We start from the raw sequence: 17465 nt of genomic DNA, 5'->3' as shown, positions 1-17465 counted from the left end.
ATACAAAGAGTTTTTATAGAGTAAAAGGAAAGAGATGAGCATCTCCACAGAGAAATGGGTAAAGGACTCGAACAGGCAATTCAAAAATGGCTAATAAAGAAGCACACATCCCCAAATGTGTGCTTTTTGAAACAGCAAAAGCCATAAATGTATACACTTCCTGCAACCAAGAAACCCTACTTACAGGGATTTATCCTGCAGGGATGAGGCTATTCACCACAAGCATTAATTATAATTTTTTTTTTTAAAAAGGAAATATCCTAAATGTCCAAGAACAGGGAGTTAGGCCGAGTTTGGTTCATCCAAGCTGATTGAAAGCTACGCAGCTACGGAGAAGCAGGCTGATAATAACATACACAGGTATTGGGAAACCCTCAGTCCCAGGCAAACCAGGACGGCTGGTCACCCTAACTGCAAGAGGTGGGGACAAAAGCAAATTACAGTGCCTTTGGAAAATAAACAAGTGTATATATCATATAGGGGAAAAGTACTAAAAAATTACGCCCAAGTTGTCTTAGTTTCTTCTTTACTTCCATTATGCATTCTACTGTTGTTGTTTATTCCTCCAATTTTTTCGCTTCGAGCATTACTGTCGCAAGCGAGGTGGGGTGATTCTCAAGAAATAAATTCATCAGAATTGGGTCTTTTCGATTTCTCTCCTAAGCCCAGAGCTGACATTGTGCTCCTGGACTCCAGATCCCATCCCTGGGACTCAGAAGCAGGCTGAGAAGCCTCATTTGCAAGAGGCTGCCTGAGCCTGGGGAGATGGGTGTGCTCTGCAGAGGCAGACAGATAATTACCTAACGCCAACACCGGGATCTGGAATAATACGCTAACCAGCTCACTTCCTAATAGCCCTATCGGTGACAATCTACTGCATTGTCTTATGAAAGCCTGCTGCCTGTTCCTAGGCAACCTGATCAACGAAAGTTTCAGGTTTATACAATTTTCATTTAGGAAACATAAAGGTTAACTGACTGTAATGGGAGTATTTTAAACAAACCCACCTCCTCTTCCTCTCACAGAACAGGGCTGGCAGCTCTGTTGAATTCTGCTCTGTCTGGGCTAGCGACGTTTCGGGCGGCACCGGCTGCGTGGGTTCTGTCAACCCCTCGCCGCGTCGATGGTGAGCGCTCCCGGAGGCCAGGGGCCGTGGCACGCGCTCTCTCTGGGGGACCCTGCACGTCCCGGGCACTTGAGTGACAGGCAAAGGCGGCAGTCGCACTAGGGTGCCTGGCCTGGCCTGGCTGGCACGGAAGGCTTCTCGAAAGATTTCTCAGGACCAGGAGGCCTGCCCCCAGCCCTCACTACCTTTGATGATCTCGTATGAAGAAAACACACAAAAGGGAAAAGAGGTATAGCTTTTCTCTCCCTGGATCCTGAGTCCTTGCAGTGGGCCTGAGGCTTGCTGAGGATGAAACTCTGTCCTTCGCCCATCAGACTGTGAGTTCTCAGGGCAGGGATCAGGGTCTGCCTCTACTTCCTGGTCCCTCAGTGAGGTTCCATACAGAGCATGGATTGACCTACATGCTCCTTCAGGCAGACCCGGTCTGCTTGATGCCACGGTGCTGAGAGGAACGCGACGGGCCCAGCGAGCGCTAGGCAGCGGGGGTGCGGAGACACACAAGGCAGGGCCCCATCCAAGGGCCATCAGTCTATGAAAAGAACAGGTCTTGACTGCCCTGTTCTCCTAACATCAAGGCAAATATTCATCTGTCAACCTGTCCCTTGTCACTTCTGGGCCCGTCAGCCTCTGGTACCTCTTGAGTACCAGAGGCTACGTTTGAGTCACCCCCATCCCCGCTCTCCTCCCACTGGGCCCTGGCCAAACCAGAGAACTTGGAAGGAGCACCAGAGTTACAGTCAGAGCCAGAACTCGGGGAACCAGTCCATCTCCGCAGCTCCACGCACTTGGTCATCCGGCCACACGCTGTCCCAGTTTGCTATTGCTGTACAACAAACTCCCCCACACTTGGTGGCTCTGAGCAATAATTTATCATGCTTCCTGGTGGCTCTGAGTGCGGAGTGGGCCCAGCGGGGCTCTTGCTTGTGGTCACTCATGTAGCTGTGGTCAGATGATGGCTGGGGCTGGAGCCAGAGGAAGCCTGCCTCGGAGGACAGCCAAGATGCCTTCTTCCCTCCCACGGCGGGCAGCAGACGCTGCTTTGGCTAAGACTGTTCATTGTGGCTTCTCCGTGGCACTCGGTCTTCTCCCAGCATGGTGGCTGAGTCCCAAGAGGGAGTGTCCCAAGTATGAGCATCCCAAGGGACCGAGGCTGAAGCCACCCAGCTTCTTATCTCAGCCTTGGGAGTCACACTGTTTCTTCCATCACCTTCTACTGGTTACACTGGGCCAGCCTGGATTTGGTGTAGGAGGGGGACACTCTCAAGGACATGAATGCTGGGAGGCCTAGGCCATAGGGGCCATCTTTGGAGACTATCGCACGAGATCGATGGAGAGCAGTGAGCAGACAGGACAGCGGGACCCTTGGTGACGGGCTTGCTGGGGGCTGCCTTCACCATGGGGCGCAAGGCAGGGCACTGAGGCTCCCTTCCCAGGGCAGCCCCAGAGACACTCATCTGGCTCCCCAGGCAAATAGAAGCAAAATAGGAGTGGTTCTCCTGGTGACCTGATCTGCTGCTCCAGCTCTTTCAGTACCGCCCCTTTTATGGTTAGACCCCCTCATTTACGGTAAATGCTCCCCAACACCCACACCCAAAGTGCGCACTCTCAGGCAGCCCTGGTGGGGGCAGAGTCTGAGGGAGAAACGTCTCCGAGGCTTGGATCTCAGGTCTCCTCCACCAACAGCTCAGACCCCACCTCTGCAGCTTCTCACCACGGCTGCCATCAATACTGTTTCAAATGGCAGCTGGAGAAATTCATCTGGGTGGAGGGGCAGAAGACGGAGTGGGAGTTCCATTGGGATCTGTGCTCGTAAGAAGCGTCAGAGGCCACTTGTGACCAACTGCTCACACCAGGAAGATGAGGCCTCCATTTTCAAGCTTCACGGCTGGCAAAGCCACAAAGTAACCCCACACCGGGGTCCAAATGCCAAGACATGCCAACCCCCCCAAAGCTAGATGGATGTGCTTTAAAATTCCAACCTCCAAATATGCTGCTTTGCTTGGCAAACTGGCCTTGGAGGAGAGGGTGTGGCTTCCCTGTAGCCCACGCAGTGATGGGCTCAGAAGGATGACCTGGCTGAACCCTCTTCAATGACAGAACTTCTAGGCTGGGGGCTGTCCCTCCAGAGGGTGAATCGGAGGCTACTGTGAGGGTGACGTGTGGTCCCTAACCCTCTGTGCAGGACGCTCGTTGGTGTGGGGTGCCTCCGCCCATCTGGGTCCAAAGCAACTCAGTGAGGAGGTCTGTTTCTAACTTTATATTTAGAAAGAACTTCAAGAGGACAGCACAAAGGACACTGCACACCCCTTATCAGAGTCACCTGTTGTGAACATTTGGTGGCTTCTGCTTTATCATTTGCACGCTCTTTGTCTCTGTCTATAACCATGTATGATCCCCTGAACCATCCGAGAGGAGGCTGCATACATTACGGTTTGCGTTTCCGAAACACAAAGACATTTTCTTACATGAGCACGGTACAGTTAGCAACCTCAGGACATTTAGCGTCTATAAAATACTGTACCCCAGTTCACCCAATGATCCCTTTCATAGCAGTATGCCCACCTTGTAGAACAGGAAGCTGAGGCCCACGGACATCACACACGGTGCCTGTGGCTTCAGAACCAGTCTATGTCTGGTGGGGCTGGGTTTGAACCCAGGTCCGCCTGGTGTCACGGCCCAACCAAGGCGGGGGGCCCCGTGCCACCCCCTCTCTAGGGGGGCGATGCTTGGCATTGGCTTTGGAGAAGACGCTGGGGCTTCAGCGGCGACAGCTTCCCTGCAGCTACTCTGAGTGGCCGCTGTTGCCCAGCTGGCCCGCAGCCCTTGCTCAGGCAAGCTCCCTGCCGGGCACCTTTTGGAAGAGGCTGGCAGTCGGAGAAGGATGCCACAGTCTGGGAAGTGAAAAGGCTTTTGTTCTTCCTTGGTCTCTACACAAACGGCCCTGGTCAGAACGTGCCCCAGGGCCAGGAGGGAAGCCTGGCCCGGCCTCAGTCTGGGGAAACCCAATCCCCGCAGCCGTGGCCTTGATTTACCACCAAGGACAAGGGAGATCTGTGTGGCCTGAAGAAGCCAGCATTTGCAGCTTCACTTCTTGCCCCAAACAGGTCACGTTAGAACCATTTACTCCTCTAGGGAGAGAGGGGCCTACTTCAAAGGATAAAATAGATCTCAAAGAGATCAACCTGGACCATGTGGCTGGCAGGAGGGGAGGGGACGGCTGTAGGTCAGGCCTCTCGGGGCGGGCGAGCGCTTGGGGGCCGGGGGGGGGATGGCTCGTGGCTTCTGCTGTGGGCACCATCGTTCTGGGGAGCTTCCCAAAAGACACGGACACCTGACCACCGGCATCTCCTCTGACTCAAGCTGCACCCCCTCCCCAGCCAGGCCCCGGTGGGCTCCAGGCCAGTACTGCCTCTCTGAAGCCCCAAGCGGACCATCTCCTGCAGCCCCCAGGCTCTGAGTGGAAGGGCGATGACACTCAGGTATAAAGATGCTGGGGTCCTGCCCCAAGCCAGCAGCTCCCCAGGCTCTCTAGTGAGGCAGGTGGGGTGAGCTGCACCCCAGAAACCACACACAGCCGCCCACTGTAGTATCCCCCATCACAGCCCTTCTTCCTCCTGCCCGCTGCTCTCTCTTGCCCTCTCTGCTAGTCACAAGCCTTTCTGGAGACTCCAGGAGGGTGGACCCTTCACGGGCCTCTTGCCCTCAAGGATCCTGCAGAGCAGGACAAAGCCTAGACAAGCTCCTTGGGAAGGAACTGAGTCTACTGTCCCGCTCCGCGCATGGTGCCCAGAGCTGGCCTCGAGAGCACGGCGGCTACAGCATGCGCTAGAGAACGTGCAAACGAAGATGAGGGCCCTTCCCCCACCATCACTCAGAGTTTCAGGACGGCAGCTGGGTGAACGCCGGGCCTGAGACACCATCACGCCGGGGGCAGCAACCACACCCTGGAAATCCTGGCAGCCGCCCTGGGAAGACCCAGCCCTCGACTCCAGCGGGAAAGGGCATCCAGCCATCTGGCCATACCTGCGCCTTACCAGTGCCAGCTCTTGTGCCCTCTGCCAATGCAGAGAGGACCCCCAGACATCTCCATCAGACACTGTCCTTGTAGACAGGGAGCAGCGTGCGGCCAAGCACCAGAGGACCCACTTGTATGGATAAGTTGTCTTGTTCCAATGCAAAGGGGTCCTCACAGATAGGGGACGCCCCCCAATGGAGTCTAAGGAAGAGGGGGTTACTGTGCAAACCGAAATGGAAATGCCAGCCTGGGAAGTGAAGGAGGCCAGCAGAAACGTCTACCTTCAAAGGACACACGCTTGCTATAAGTGGCCCAGACCCATTCGTGACAAGCACTGAGAGTCCCACCGGACATAGAATCTTGACTCCCCTCTCTGGGCAGCAGAGTTACTCTGGAGAAGAAGGAACACGGTGTGTATTGAGCACTGCCCACATGCAAGGCGTAGTCACGACATCCTCGTGTGTGTGTGTGTCTCTGTGTATACATATATTATATAATGCAGAATATATGTCACGACACATACATGTAACACACATAAAGCACAGCGCCTGGCACACAGAAGTCCTCCAAGCATGCCCAGTGTTCCCGACACCCTCACTAATCGACTCCCCGTTTCCTCCGTGAGTTGGCCTGACTCACCCCATGGGTAGAGTAGAAAAGGAAACTGAGGCTTCGAAGAAGGATTTGTCCAAGGTCACAAAGCCAGATAATGACAAAGCTAGGATTCAATCCTAGGTCCTCCAATTCAAAACCCCTGTCCCCACCTCTCGGCCTCTGGCCAGCCCTTCCCTACCTCCCTCTATCCACCCGTCAAGGCCCATTCAGAAGTTGTTCCTCCCACAAGGCCATCCCCGATCCTAGTTCCAGAATTAATTTCCCCACCACATCCGGGACTAATTTCCTCTGCTCAGTATTTTATTAAAATCAGCGATGGCGAAGTGAAAACAGTCATAAACCAATACCATTAGCACCTCCTACTCAGCAGGCAGGGCTGGGTGGGGACACAGATGAATTCAGGATGTCGCTCAGAGTCTGGGCAAGGAATGGAGAGGAGCTGGTCCCTAACCCTGTCCGGAGACACATGCCCAGTGTCACCGCAGCCTCCAAGGGGTGCCCAGATCCAAGGGGGCCTTGTCCTGCAGCCCAGCCTAGAGGCTAAGGTCCCTGGTTTTGTCTCTGCTTCACTGCCAGCTCTGAGCTGGGACCAGCTGCCTGACTTCCCTGTACCTCAATTTTCTCATCTGTATAACAGAGTAACAGCAATGCCCACCCCACAGGGCTGCAGTAAGCTAAGAAATTAAACCAGCTAATCCTGTAAGTGCTCGCGCTGGATAAAGTTAGCTGGGTCACACCTGACTGTCCTCCACATGGAACCTAGGTGCGAGCCTTTCAAGGTGATAAAGCTAGTTCACATCTGCGCTTAAAACGTAAATCCCAAAGCCTGGGGAGCGCAGCGGAAGGGAGAAAGTGGCCGCCACCCCGCAGGCTGGGAGATCGGGCATGCTGCCACGAACTTTCTCCCTGACCTCCGCAACCTGCTGGCCGGATAGGCCCGTCTTCCTGCTTTCATCAGCAAGGTGTGCTGAGGGAGCTTCCCAGGCTGCACTATTTGGGGAAAAAGCTGATGGTGGCAGCAGCAGCTGTTTTTTTGTTGTTTTTTTTTTAAATTTCTGGGAACCTGCAAGGGCATTTCAAAGTGAAAAGAAACCTCAGCCTCCAGCAGGTGCCCAAATTCTGCCACAAGACGCGTGTTTATCCCAGTCTGTGGTGGGCTTTGCCAGAGACCCTGCCCAGGCCTAATTTCATTTCTCAATTCAAAAGAAAAGAAAAGAAAAGGGCAGCTTGGGCATCAGCTCACACGTCCCCGGGAAGTCGGGCAGGGCAGGTGAGTGCAGTCAAAGGCCCCAGAGAAGGGGAGCAGAGCAGCCTCTTCCAGGCGTCTCCAGGCCCCCTCCCGACCCTGTACCCACTGGGAGGCAGGGGTAGCACACATGGAAAAGCCCAGAGGCCTTCGGCACTGAGATACTGAGAAGGATGCTCCGCTCTCCCCAGCCCCACTGCAATGACCTCACCAGAGGACAGATGAAGGGCAAACGAGCCAGAGCTCAGGCAATGGGGAGGCCACCTCCCTGCAGGCCAAATTACTTCTGCCTAAAGAGCAACAGACATTTACCACCCAACCACCGCAGCCCTCCCCGCTGCCTTCCCCCACTTCCCTCAACACAGAGATCCCGCTGCTCGCACAACAGAGCTGGTACAAACAGCTGATACACAAACAGCACGCGTGGAGGGGTGCGCACGCATGCGTGATGGGGGGTGGGCGGGGGAAGGACCGCTCCCTCTCCCACGTAAACACGAGATTCATTTATTAGGTGCCTCTCTGGCGTTTCCTTTTTTTTTTTGCCTTCATCCTGCTTGTTTAATGTTACATTTGACGTTCTCATTTTATAGATGGCAACAGAGTCAGAATGGATGGCTAAAATTAGCTTACGAGTAAGAATGACGCTACAAATAGGATGGTGAACGCAGAAGCCTAGTTAATTCCACCCACATTACCTCCCCCCTCCATGCCCCCCACTTTTGGGCTGGTGCCCAACTGAGCTCTCAGGCCTCAGGCTGAGGAGGGGCAGCTGGAGGGAGGGGAAGCATGCTGGGTCACTGGGGCACCCTGCCGGGGTCAGCACCCACCCCAGCCTGGGGCCTCCGCGGACCACCTGACCCAGCACCACAGCCCCGAGTCCAAGAGGCCAACCCAGGACTCTGCTGATCTCTCGTCCTCCTGCCCCCTCCCACCCAGAAGCCCCCGTTCTGGGGGTTAATCCCCCAACTGTGCCCCAGCTGAAGGTGGCAGGCCTGAGATCCCACCAGGCTTTGACCTTAGGAGTGGGGTTTTTGTAACCTCTCCAAAGGATGACTAAGCGGAAGTGTCCGAGTCAGCTTCTCTGGGACCTAGAAAATCACATCTGCCGGGGCCCTTCTGCTCTGCTCTGCAGGCTGTGTGCCTTCCCCTCTCCTGTGGGACCCCGCCCCCGCCCCCCGGCCCCCTGGGCCAGAGCATCAGGAGTACCCACACTCACCCCCTCCTGCCCTGGAGACTCAGGTCCCAGACCTGCCCAGGTCTGCACACCTGCATTTTACTGACTTGAAATCTGTCCAGGACCGCCTTACCTTATGAGTATATCTTTGTTCAGTATAATGATTCTAAGAATAATGATAGCGGTGATGATGATAACGAGGGTAAGAAGACTTATCACTTTGATAGAGCATGCTATGGTCTGGTAAAACCCTTCACAAGTCCGAGTTCCAGCAGTCTCTATGGTAGGTGACACATTACCTGTCTTACGGAGAGGAGGGCCGAAGTACAGAAGCCAAGTAACTTGCCCAAGGTCACAATGAGTAGCAATTAGTGGCTGCACTGTGGGACATGCAGCAGTGAGGGGTTCGTGGCACCACTGCCGGGAAGGCCTCTTGGATTGACAGCACTCCATGCTGAACGTTCCTTCACTCCCCACCTGCTCAGTGCTTGGAGCCCTCTAAGAATGAAGGCGCTGCTACTTTCCGCAGGCTGCTACCCCAAACCCTGCCGTCTATTTGCTGTCCCCGCCCCACCCCACCCCCGTCCCCCCACCAACTAGTAAAACGCTGACTCGATAGTAGTGAGCCTCGGTGACCACTTGGCTGACAGCCTTTCCTTGGGCCCATTGAGATAAGCAGACCGCCTCCTCTGAGCTGTATCAGTTTAGGTCAGGAGTAGAAAACTACGGCCCATAGGCCAAGTCAAGTAGCCACTTACTTTTGTAAATAAGGTTTTACTTCAACATAGCCATGCCCACCATTTACACACCATTCGTGGCTGCTTTTTGCCCTATGATGGCAGAGTCGAGCAGTTGTGACAAAGACGTAGAGCCTTTGAGGCTTAATATACTTACTATCTGGCCCTTTACAAAAAATTTGCTGGTGCCCGGCTTAGGCCAAATGGAGGAAACTTGCAGTCACTAAGGAGGTTTTCAAGAAGGCCTATTCCTTCAAGGCTACCAGATTATACACCCGACAACAGAGCAGGCCAAGACCTCCCAGGGCCAGAAACTGAACCAGCACTTCCTATAAGCTGCCAAAGGCAGTGGCCATCATCCGTCCCATCTTTCGCAGGAGGAAACAGGTACAGACAGGTGGGGTACTTGCTGGGTCACAAGATAACCAGTGGTGGGTCTGGGATTCGGGCTTGGGCAAGTCCTGGGTGTTTCTAAATGACCCGGCAGGTCCCAACTTGGGGACAAGGACACGTGACATCACTCAAGGATCAAGCCCATCACCCACTGGATGAGCCTCACACACCTTCAGTCAACACTCCGAGACCCGAATCAGAGGGGAGGCCGCGACACTGAGAGCTTCCTTGGGAGGAGATCTGGTCTCTGAACACACAGGGAGTGTGCAGTGATGCCAAGAGTCCCAGACTGGCCTGGTGATCCCGGGCCAGGCCAGCTCGGCTGGCTCCATGCTCTTCCGGCCTCAGGCCCCTCAGAAGAGTTCTTTCCTTCTGACACTGGATGGATGATTTGTGACCCAACCCCCCACGTCATCTCATTAGCAGTGATCCTCGCCAGTGCATTCAGACTTCAACGTGCGTACAAATCACTGCGGATTTGTCAAAATACAGATTCTGATTCAGTACATCAGGGGTGGGGCCTGACATTCTGCATTCCTAACAAGCGTGCCAACTGCTTAGCCATTTTCATAAATTGGATCACCGTAAAGGAACAAGGAAAAGGCCTTTTTAAAGGAATTCTATAGTGATCCTTATGTAAAGCAAGTAAAAACTCATCCTTATATTTGCAAGTCAAATCAGTCCAGATTTTTCAATGATGAGGTTTGTCTCAGGTGGCAGCAGGGTAGAGTGGGAAGGACCCAGGGCTGGAGCCAGAATGACACAGGTTCAAATCCCTGCTCTGCCCTTAGAGCCATGGGCTGTGGAAGTCCCTTCACGGTTCTGAGCGCTACTGTCCCCCTCTCTACAATGGGACGATGACCTCGTGCATGTAAGCTGCTGGCACAGTGCCTGGTGACCGTCGATGTCCTGCTGTGGATCACAAGTGCCCCTGCCTGGCCCCTTTCTAAATGTACCCCGAGATCTCACCCGGTGAGGCGGGCGTCGCCTCAGACTCCTTGGAGATGGGGGCTGGGCCAGGCCTCTGAGGGGCCTGGCAGGTCTCTGTCAATTCCCACCTGCCTCCCTGCAGTGCCAGGAGGCACTGGGAGGCTGTGCTGGTGACCAATCAGGCAAGTGTCCCCGCTGCTTCAATCAGGGCCCGCGGCGGGAGGGATGTGTCACTACCGCACCAGCGCCGGCTCGCTGAGTGTCCGGGGAGGAGCCCCCTCCGGACGGTCACCAGGCGGCCCTGCGTGCGCATCCGTGTGTTTACTGTAAAGGAGCCATGTTCGCGCTGTACCCTGACTGTGCCAGGTCGGAGGACGGGGCTGAGTCTCATCGGTCAGGCCCTGAGCTCCGGTGGCAGCCTGCTGCCCCCGTGCCCCTTGCTCACCTGCCTCTGGGGGGTGGGGGAGATGCCTGTGGCCGGCAGGGACCCCTTAGAAGCTCGGCCCTTCTTCCCAGCCGGGAATCCAGCCCCGAGCGAGCCTGTGTCCTTTGCCCTTCTCTTAGGAGAACTTGGAACCACCCAAGCCACGGCACGGCTGCCTGGGAGGGGTGGTCAGTGGCCTCGGAAGGCTGTAGCCCAGTGAGATGACCCTTCAGGTCTCTTTCAGCCTGGAGAACGGGGAACAGCCTGCTGGGTACCAACGTGAGCTCTGGACCTTAGCTTTCTGGGCTTGAAAGCCGCTGCTGCCACTCGCTGGCCGTGTGGCTCTGAGCAAGCTGCTTAACTCCTGTCTCTGCCTCACCTTGCTGATCAGTTAAATGGGGATGATAATTAGTACCTACATCAGATGTGGGCGATAGTCAAATGACGTACATAAGGCAAACACTCAGCAAAGCACGGAGTTAGCTCTCAAAAATACTGGCTATTCATAGGATCTCGTGTGGGAGCACCAGGTGGGGCTCTCTGCCCATCCCCCTGCCACCACCGCCACGGAGGCGGCCTCCTTAAGGCCAGGCCTCTACGCTGGCAGTGGGGGTGTGTCAGTTCCTGCGGTCCCGGCTTCCCCGCTCCTCCGCAGCCAGAAGCATTCGTGCCTGCTGCTGGCTGTCCTGGACGTCAGGGAAGGGCCCTCATTTTAACAAACGTCCAGGAGATTCACCAACCAAATTAGATGGGCAATGGCTTTGGGAAGGATAACGTGCCTCACTGTCACGTGGTCCCTCCCCCAATCCTTTATTCGTCACACAATTATTTATACAGGGCCTACTGAGTGCCAGGGACACGAGGACTGGGTTAAGAACCAGAAGAGCTGGATTCAAGTCCTATCTTTGTGACTCGTCATCAGTGAGACCTCTCCTCTCTGTGAATATGAGAAAATGGTAGCTCCAAGGACTCTGTGGGAACGGAGTGGGGGGGGGGGTCCCCGAAGCTCTCTGTTCCTGCCCAATTCACAGAGAGACTGTGGGGCTTCCGGGAGAGCTGTCTTTACAGTTTCGAACCACAGTCCAGTTTACACAACACTCCTACATGCGTTCTCACAACCGCCCCTGTTTCTGCTTGGCAGTCTCTGAGTTCTCAGTCTTTCCGATCTCTCATTTGAGTTCTGTCCATAGCACAGTTTAAATTCATTTCCTTTTCTTTGGGCCTCAGAAGTAGAAACCAGTATCACAGAATCCAAAGCAATTCAGGGTTCGGGCTTCCCAACCCATGCGCTTCACATTCCACCCTTCGGAGGAGGAGAGCTTGCCGGAGAAGTCCTTTCATCGATGGCGATGTGGACCATGGCAAGAGCTAACGTATATCAAGCCTGACCCTGCGCTTTTGCCTGTGGTATCGCCTCCAGGCCCCAGCCACCCCAAGAGGTGGTCATCACAGGCCCTGTGACCAGCAGTGACCCGCTGCTTCTCTCTCCCAGTACCTCTAAGTTCCCCTTTAGGGCCTGTACCTGGTGGGGGTGGGCTAGGCACCTGCAGTGACGCCTCCATGGGCTTCTGTGTTCCCGACCACTGCACCCCCAACCCATTCCTCCTGCCTACTTCCATTTCGGCTTCTTCTCTTAAAGAACAACTACCAGCCCCAGATTCGAAAGAAAAGAGAAACCTCACACTTTGCACACAACTACCTGCACCTGCCATAGTCGGCCTCCACCTGAGTGGAAAAGAAGGTGACAAGTGTGAAAGATTGGGGACAATGGCTGCAAACCTCTCTGGCTTCAGGCCAGCCCACCGGTTACCTTTCTGGGGCTGGAACTCTTACCTTCTGATTGTCCCCCACGTCATCTGGGGATTCGCCTCCCCACTTCCAAGCTCAAACAATCGTCTGTACAGTTCACCTGGCAGCCAGTACCTCAAGGCCTGTGCTCCTTCACTATCTGGGTGGCCCTGGGGCATATCCCCTGGGCCTCTGTTTCCCCACGGGAACAGTGGGGAGAAGAAAGCCCTTTCCCACTTTGTGTCTCAGGCTAGTTGCCAAGCCAGTCAACGGTGAAGGGCCGCACATATGCATCTGTGGCAGCACAGCGAGGCCTCTCGCCAGTCTACACCGGGCTTTCCCGATGAACCGTGACGTTAAGTCCTGCCAGGACAGGCATGGAGGCTGCCAGCGCCCTGGGCTGCCCCGGCAGCCCTCAAGTGGAGTCCGTCAATACTGGCCTGGCTAGGAGAGACAAGGTCTCCGGGCACTGGAAGCAGGTTTCCCTTTAAGCCTCCTGTCTCTCTAGACCTGGGTTATTCCTACACACTCATCTCCCCTGTACCATTTCAATGCCTGAGCTGACGCCTCCATACCACAGAACGCAAAGAAATAGTATTTTCGTTTCAGACGAAGATAATGGCTAGGAGCAATACGAACATTATCACTGTAGTGCCCTGGGAAAAAATCAGCAAGTCAAATATCGAATCAGGCCTGTAGCACCACATACTAAGCAGATTGCTTTGATCGTATCCATGCTAAAAGCTCTATTATTTAATTTAAAGTCAGTGAACACATATCAGACCAATATACATCGTGTATCTGAATGCATGTTTCAGAAGCAAAGGAATGTTTTGACTAAAGGAAGAAAATATCAAAGTTACAGCTGCAAGTGAACACAAATTTGCCCTCCCTCTTCTCTTGGGGCTGGAGGTGCTGCTGGACAACCAAAATGTTTTGGCTCTCAAGGATCTGCTTATGGCTCCAGAAACACCTGCTGAGCTCCCATTTTTTTCTGGAACCAACAAGGGAAGGGGTTTCTCACCCACCTACTAAATTTGAAGAAGGGAGTTTGAGACCTCAAGTCGGCCTGCATGAGCTGCACATGGTATGGCGCCCTCTGGTGGCCATTCCTCTGGTAGGCCTGCTGCCCACCCCCCCACCACCAAACTTCAATGATCCAACCCCCTCCCTGTTGAGGGTGCCCTGCCGGGAAAAGGACTTTAAAGGGCCAAAAGGAGGCCAAAGCGGCTAATCATGAGGGTAAAACCATCTAGCTGATCGGAAGGGAAGAACGTTAACTACCCAGCAGGGCCCAAAGAGAGAGAGACTCTTATACATGAAGATAAAACTTCATATATAAGATAGACCCCCTCAAAAGCCAATCTAAACAGCAAATGCATACCCTAAGCCAGGTGTCAGCAAATTACAACCTGCAGGTCAACTGCCCCCCGCTCCCCCTTTTGCAGAGCCCAAGAGTTAGGAATGATTTTTTACATTTTTAAATGGCAATCAATCAATAAAAATTCATGACATGTGAAAATTGCATGAGATTTCAGTTTCAGTGTCCCTAAACAAAGCTTTATTGAAACACAGCCCTGCTTATTCATGTATATATTGTGTGTGCATGTTTTGTAGCTGGACAGTCAGTTGTATGGCCGGCAAAGCTGAAAATATATCCTATTTGGCCCCTTACAGAAAAAGCTTGTCAACTCCTGCCATTCACAGAGCTGAACCGTTAGTCTGGTCCCTAGGCCCACCCTGCCCACCTTCTAGCATGGCCAAGCTGCAGCAGTCTGCAGGACAAAGGGTGTATATGGGGGAAGGGAGGCATCACATTTCAGCGCAACCCCTACCAACTTACCATTTTATTATTGATTTCATGGAAATGAATCTCACAGACTTTCTCCACAACGTCTTCATTCTCAAAAGTGACAAAGCCAAACCCTAAAGGAAAAAGGAGGGGGAAAAAGACAGAGAGGAGAGGTGAGTTCAGTTCCCTTTGGCCCGCACGTCTTTCTTTGATGTCCTGTGGTGGTGACAGGCTCCTGGGATGAGGGCAGATGGATCCCTGGGAAGGGCCTCCAGCTTGAGGAAACGATTTCTAATTTGTACAGAGCACCCTTCCAACAGTGAGGAAAAGTTAATGATTTCGTCCCCCAGGCGGCGGGCACATGTGGTTTACATTTGCCCGGAAGCAAACAAGAAATTTACTTGTCTGTTATTTACAAGGGTCAGAGCCTGCGGCTCATGGCAGGAGGCAGGCGGGTGGGGGACGACCATGGCGGATCACCGCGGGGCCACACTTGCCCCTTCCGTGATTGAATGGCCAGCCCTTGGGTCGGCCTCCAGACGGAGGCGGTTATTTGTCCTTTTCTTCCTGAATTACTTCCTCTAATACCTCATCAGGACATCCTGAGGCCTGGAAGAAACTATTAAAAGTTTCAGGCCTCTGTTCTGCGTAGGCATCCTTTTTCTACTGCTGCTTCAAAAGCGCTGCGGATTTGGGGCAGTTTAAGACTGTTTGATGCCTGCTGTCAGCCTGTCAGCTATGCACAGTATTTACTCGGCTGGAGACAGGCTTTGCTAGGCAAGCTGCACTGAAGAATTTTGGCAGGCGCCCGCTGCTCAGCATCCTGAGTGCCTCTCGCTACCCTCCTGCCCCTCGCTTTCTTCTCCTCCCGCCCCCGACTGGGTTCCAGCACGCTGCCCCATCTGTGACCCCACTCGGTAAGCACCGCTTTGACACACAGACCCACTCACAGGATGGCACCCTGCCTCGGATGAAACAGGATGAAACGCAGCTGCAGTGAACACATGCAGGAGCACAGACACCCTGAGGGGGAGGCAGCAGACCTGGGCTCCAGTTCTGACTTTGCATCGAACTTATGTGTCATCCTGGGAAGCCCCTTCCCCCCTGAGCCTCAAGGTTTGAGACTGGACTCTGGGTCCCCCCTCAGGTCACAACCCAAATCTCTGCTATGGACTGAATGTTTGTGTTCCCTCAAATTCACACACTGAAATCCTATGCTAACGTGATGGTGTTTGGAGGTGGGCCTTTGGGGGGACATTTAGGTCACGAGGGTGGAGGCCTCATGAGTGGGATTAGTGCCCTTATACAAGACATGAGAGAGCCTGCTTTCTCCGCCCTCTGCCATAGGAGGATACAGTAAGACAGCTGTTTGTAAACCAGGAAGAGGGCCTTCACCAAAAACCTGACCATGCTGGCACCCTGATCTTGGACTTCAAGCCTCCAGAACTGTGAGAAATAAATTTCTGTTGTTTGTAAGCCTCCCAGTCTATGGCACTTTGTAATAGCAGCTCCGCTGACCAAGATACTATCTTCCGCAAAGATATGAGCCTGACCGAACGCAAGTCTGGGCACACCAACCAGGAACACAAAAATCAGAACGGCTCTTTTTGTATACGATAATTAGTGCTTCCTGTCAATGAATACAAATACAGATGCCCCCTTTTTAAGCTTTTGTGTCTATTCTGGGCCCCAGAAATCCCAGGTGGGGAGAGAATCTCTCAAGACCCTCTTTTCTCCAACCTCCAATTCTACCACCCCCACCTTCTAAGGAAAAGCAGGGAATAGGGAGCTGAGGGCACCGCAAACCTATATTACAGCTCCTGCAGGATCTAGAAGATTCCTCGGGAAAGGAATGGAAAAGGCCACTCCCCGCTCTCAAACAATTTCCAGTAAAACAGAGGGCTAGGATGACCACAGAATCGGCAATCACGATCCTTACGATGATATGTAATTTATTACCACACACCAAATACCAGGTTGGTATTCCCCGCCTACACAGCCCATGCCCAGCCCACTACAGACACGTAAGGCTGGAGGTCAGACCCGTCGTGAGGGGCACACGCAAGCGTTCGCTGCACAGGGTCAAAGTTGGCAAGTTTCTCCCAGTTTGGTCCTGGACAAGCTGGGTCTTTGGACACAATGATTTTCTGTTTAAGATGAGGCCCAACAGGAAACCTCTCACTAGGTTTGTACACACCCTCTAAACCGGGTCCCTGCAGAGAGAGCTACAACGCCGACCTTCTCTTTGGCCCTTGGTCCCGTGTGTTATGTGCAGAATGGGACGAGACCACACCCAGAGGCAAGTCTCCGAATGATTTCTCTTTGGGCTTTGCTGTGTTGGCTCCCGAAGCCCCCCTTCAAAGGGGCCTGAAAACCATCGGTGAAACTCTCACCCAGGCTGGAACCCTTGCAGCACACGGAAGGGGACTGGCATTGTTTTGGTTAATCCCCTTTCTGGCCACCCTTCTAGAGCCCAGATCCTAGTAGGAGGGATTGAGATGCAATGCCTTCAAAAGGTCCTCCCTCAAAAGGGAAGGTGAGGTGGCAGAGCACAGGATGCAGGAATCTGCTAGCACTGGCTCCAAGGACAACGGCTGGGCTGGGGCCTCATTCTCTCTGGGTCCCCAGGAGGCACAGAGCCCCTAACACACAGCAGCTGGTGGCTGAGAATGACAGAACGAGTCATTTCTGCTTCTCTAGAGCCTGAGCATCTTGCTAATTGGTGTTACTGCCTCCCCCTCAAGACTGATTCAGCCCTTCTCTGGGCATAAACCGGCTCCCACCTGTGCCAGGCATCGTGGAGGACCCCGAGATCAACAAGGCAACATCCCTCTTCTCAAGCAATTCTCTCTCTAAAAGGCAGCAGTCAGAGGTTCCCCCTCAAGAGGATCATCTCTCCTGTGCAGACCTCACCCCTCCCTCTCAACCCTCACATCTAGCCTCTGGGTAAATCTGGGTCTCCTTTGTGTCTGAAGTTGCCCCTCTGGCCTGAACTCAGACTGAGGCAACATGCAAACCCCTAAAAGAGCCAGGATGGGCCAGTTCTTAGGTAGGGAGAGAACCCCACTGCTAATTAGGGTGAATGCAATGGGCTGAACAGTGGCCCCCAAAAGGTATGTCCATGTCCTAACCCCTAGAACCTATGAATGTGACGTTATCGGGGAAAAAGGTTTTTGCAAACGTAGTTAAGTTCAGAATCTCAAGAAGAGATCATTGTGGATTTAG

The 17465-nt window shown here is 53.7% G+C and overlaps 1 protein-coding gene across 6 annotated transcripts in view; it reads right to left on the bottom strand.

Moving 5' to 3' along the window:
• Positions 1-17465, bottom strand: part of MSI2 (musashi RNA binding protein 2) — a 394365-nt gene that overhangs the window by 66763 nt on the left and 310137 nt on the right. For all 6 annotated transcript variants that reach the window (XR_004347246.1, XM_032615339.1, XM_032615342.1 and 3 more), the window contains exon 8: positions 14292-14374. Coding sequence is in view for 5 of the 6 variants with exons in the window: in XM_032615339.1 (XP_032471230.1) it covers positions 14292-14374 (83 nt within the window). In the remaining variant the exon portion in view is untranslated. The remainder of the gene's footprint in view (positions 1-14291; positions 14375-17465) is intronic.

This window comes from Phocoena sinus, chromosome 20 (genome assembly GCF_008692025.1).
Source record: "Phocoena sinus isolate mPhoSin1 chromosome 20, mPhoSin1.pri, whole genome shotgun sequence".
Taxonomy (NCBI): Eukaryota; Metazoa; Chordata; class Mammalia; order Artiodactyla; family Phocoenidae; genus Phocoena; species Phocoena sinus.
Note: the sequence above shows the minus strand (reverse complement) of the source record. Positions and strands in the feature narration are given on the sequence as shown.